Source organism: Buceros rhinoceros, unplaced genomic scaffold (assembly GCF_000710305.1).
Source record: "Buceros rhinoceros silvestris isolate BGI_N320 unplaced genomic scaffold, ASM71030v1 scaffold19141, whole genome shotgun sequence".
Taxonomy (NCBI): domain Eukaryota; kingdom Metazoa; phylum Chordata; class Aves; order Bucerotiformes; family Bucerotidae; genus Buceros; species Buceros rhinoceros.
Window position 1 is genome coordinate 6,793 of NW_010393950.1, and position 3,581 is coordinate 10,373.

Genomic DNA, 3,581 nt, shown 5'->3' on the forward strand with positions numbered 1-3,581 from the left:
CCCAGCTCCGCATAGCAGAGGGAACCCATCAGAGAAACCAGCCCAGACACAATCCAGATTGTTAGTGCGATGCCGACGTTGAGTAAGGAATGCTTTAACACCCCCGTGGGAGACACAAAGATGCCTGCCCCAACGATTGATCCTATAATAAAACTCACCCCATCCAAATAACCCATCTTTCTTTTGAGTTGCATCTTGCCCTTTTCCTTTCTTTTCACATCTTTCGAATCATTGCTTTTTCCTTTTCCCATCTTTTTTCGTTTTTTTCACAGCAAATTATAGGACTTCAGAGGCTGAATTCCATGTATTTCCCTTTCACTTTGTTGTTAGCAGACTGTCATGGCCCTACTTGCTACTGAAATGTTATTGGAAACCTGGCTTAATCATTCCGAGAGAAAGCATACTTTGGGTTTTGATGTCTTCTGTGTGAAGATGATTAACCAAATACTTCGAGAAACACTAGCAAATCATGTACTTGTTGGTTTAATGTGTACTTCAGAACTTATCAAGGTCTGGAGGTATTTTTAAAGAAACCAGCATGACAAACAATGCACAGTAAATGCTCATTTCTGGCAGATTTTCATCAACAGATTAAATTTTTTTTTTAAGTATGTCTTCAGAGGCAAGCGCAAGAAGTGTGTAAACAAGACCTGTGCATCAGACCTAGGGAAAGGGGAAGGGTATAGCAACTTGAAGGAAGAAATTGGCCCTCCTTATGTTACTGACGGTGACATGGGCATTAGCTGAACAGCCTGGTACTATTTTTCCACTGTCAATACATAAAATGGACAGCGATAACCAGTGATCACCAGTGTGTTTGGCAAAATCCTCATCAGTCACTGGGTATACCGCAGCTTGTTTATACTTCACTCATTAAACACTGCCCTAGAAAGAAAATTACCAGTTTAATCCAGTACTTCTTGAGTGCTCTTCATTGCAGCAGGACCCAAGCACTTCCTAAGCAGGTATTATACTTGGGATGCTGCTGTGAGGGAAGGCGTGGTATCGTCATTTCCACTGTCTTTATGGGGGCTGTGGAACAGAAGGATGAAGGCTGAATATTCCCACCAGTTTGGTGTGTGCCTTTTAGGGTGCAGCCACTGATTTTTTTCTACATATTTAACAATCTATGGCATATTTTATGTTCCAAATACAGAAGAGGAGCTGCTTTTTAATCAGATGTGGATATACCATTGCTGTAGACTTCTGCCCCAAGAAAAATCTATTTATTCTTTGTAAGAGATGTAGAGAAAACGGGACAGAAAGTGGGAAAGTAACTGCAGAAAGAGCTCTGCATATACCTTAAGGGTTGTTAAGCGCCCAAACGAGTACCTGCAAAGTTTTTACTTTTGGACAGTCAAGTGGTGGAACCAGTTTTTTCCCAAAGGTCAAAGCTCAGTAACACAGTGGACAAAACTCACAGCTTTTACAGGGTCCAACTCAAAATACACAGTGGTTCAGACTGGGCCTGAACTGAAGGATTATCACTCAAGCACAAAATAAATTTGTCTGAAAAAAACAGGTTTGTGTACTTAGCCATCGTGTAAAAGACCCTTATTTAAAATAGGCATGTGCACAGACTGTCATTTTTTAATTTTTTCAATGACTTGGTGAAAGAGGGTTTCCCTCACCACACAGAAACTATGCAGCACGGTCCGTGACAGAGTCCGCAGCTCCAGAGCACCTTTTAAGTGTAAGGCAATGCTTCCGCCTTCTGCATGTCACTGCAGCACTCACTATCTACTTTCACCTTCAGAAACCATCAAGTCCTACAAACTACAAATATTTTAGTTCTACATGAAACACACCTCTATAAAAATTTGCATGTATTTTAAATTGCATTTATTCACTCTATAAACCGCAGCATCAACTTGATTTCAAGTATGCATTTACTATGTATTAAGAATAATTCATAATAATTCAAATATTTATTCATCAGCATTCAGGAACTGGAAATTAACTGTGACAAATGTTTTAAATGGTTAAACTATGTAATTTCCCATTTTATTTCAGTGACTTTTCTGAGTCTCTTTCTCTATGAATAATCACGTGGTTTTTTATATCCAGCAATCTTCCAACTTTTTACTTTGGGTGTTCAGCCCAAAGTAAATGTACAGATGGATTTGGATTACTATTTTAAAACAAATCAATGTTACAGTAAATGGAAACTTAAAATACAGATGCAATTGATTTTGCTTCGCCAAGTACATTAATTTCTAGTTTAAGAAAGGCATTTCCAAAATCTCCCAAGCAGCAGATTAATAAGGATTTTTCACTCTGACAAAGCTGCCAGATTTCAGGAAACCCCACTGAGATTATTACTTTCTTGTGTGTGCTTTCTGACTACCTCAGACAAATGTTTCTAGACATTCTATGAAATGCTCTGGCAACTAAGGCAAACTACACTTTTCATTTTGGTGTGTTGTTGCCAGAGTAGGAGGAGGAAGAACAGAGGTAATGACAGCATTCCTACAAACCCCCTAAAACCCGATGGTCTGAGAACAGTACACCAACACGAGCATCGCCGGGGCAGAACGCAGCAAAACACAGCTGGTTAAACAACAACAGGTAGTTTTCAGCCAAAGTGCTTTCTTTTTCACTAGGTAAGGGCAGACTCTTCTGAAGCACATTGTAAATATTCACTTCCCAGGTCTCCTCTAATGTCCAAATTCCCCCTCTGGCCGAGAGGACAAATTACCACAGTCTATATGATTATCTCAAGGTCTCATGTGGCAGTGTCTCCTGCCTCACATCCGACCACGTATTCAATACCCGGTCACGTTCACTTTGATGACATTATCCAGAGTCTCAACTGCTGAATATGGGGGAAAGATAAATGATTACAATAACCTAGGCACATTGTCAGACAGGTCTAAGATTCCCCTGGTAAGTGAAGCAGACTGAAAGCTTGTATCATCATCAAACTAAAATGCCAAAGTGCTGCAATTTTATAGTCAACAGGGAACGATGACATTTCTTTTGAGTGCCAGCTACAGAGTTCTCTTTGACAGTGTAATGAGGCCAAGACAGTGCAATGTAACAGCTTCAGCTGATCATTTCTAGTTCTCCTAGCATTTAGGATTTTCCCTCTTTTTTTTTCAAAATCCTAATTCATTATCAACTATCTAATGCTTATCATGACTGATACCTCCTGTCACTGTAGTTTCTCCAATTTTAAGAGAGAAACCAATACAGAAAAGTAACGGAAGGATATTTTTGCTGCCTAAAATGGATACGTATTATCTCCTAATTGTAATTAACTGAAGTTCAATGTAGTTGGATAAAGAGTCTCGATTTCAGTCTTGTCAAGGATTTTCTGTGTGAACTCACTAGGTCTTTCCTATGATCCAGTTACTGATTAGATGGACTAGAAACAAGCCAATCTGTCTGAACAATGTCAGATTTTGAAACATTTATTTAGTTCCTTTTCATTTAACTACACAATGTTTCAATGTATTGACTTATTTCTGCGCCATCCCAAATCCTTTAAGGGGAGAAGATATAGCAAAAATTAGGACCTAATTTGTCTTGCAAGTCTCGATAAATATTCTTCTGTGTTGTCCCTGAAGAAGCTTCCTGCT

General features: G+C 39.2%; 1 protein-coding gene across 1 annotated transcript in view; it reads right to left on the reverse strand.

Annotated features, from left to right (window-relative positions):
• Nucleotides 1-251, reverse strand: part of SLC7A13 (solute carrier family 7 (anionic amino acid transporter), member 13) — a gene marked incomplete at its 3' end in the record, with an annotated part of 5,403 nt that extends 5,152 nt beyond the window's left edge. Inside the window, exon 1 of the mRNA XM_010145078.1 lies at nucleotides 1-251. Within this exon, the coding sequence (XP_010143380.1) occupies nucleotides 1-251 (251 nt within the window).
• Nucleotides 252-3,581: the final 3,330 nt, after the last annotated feature.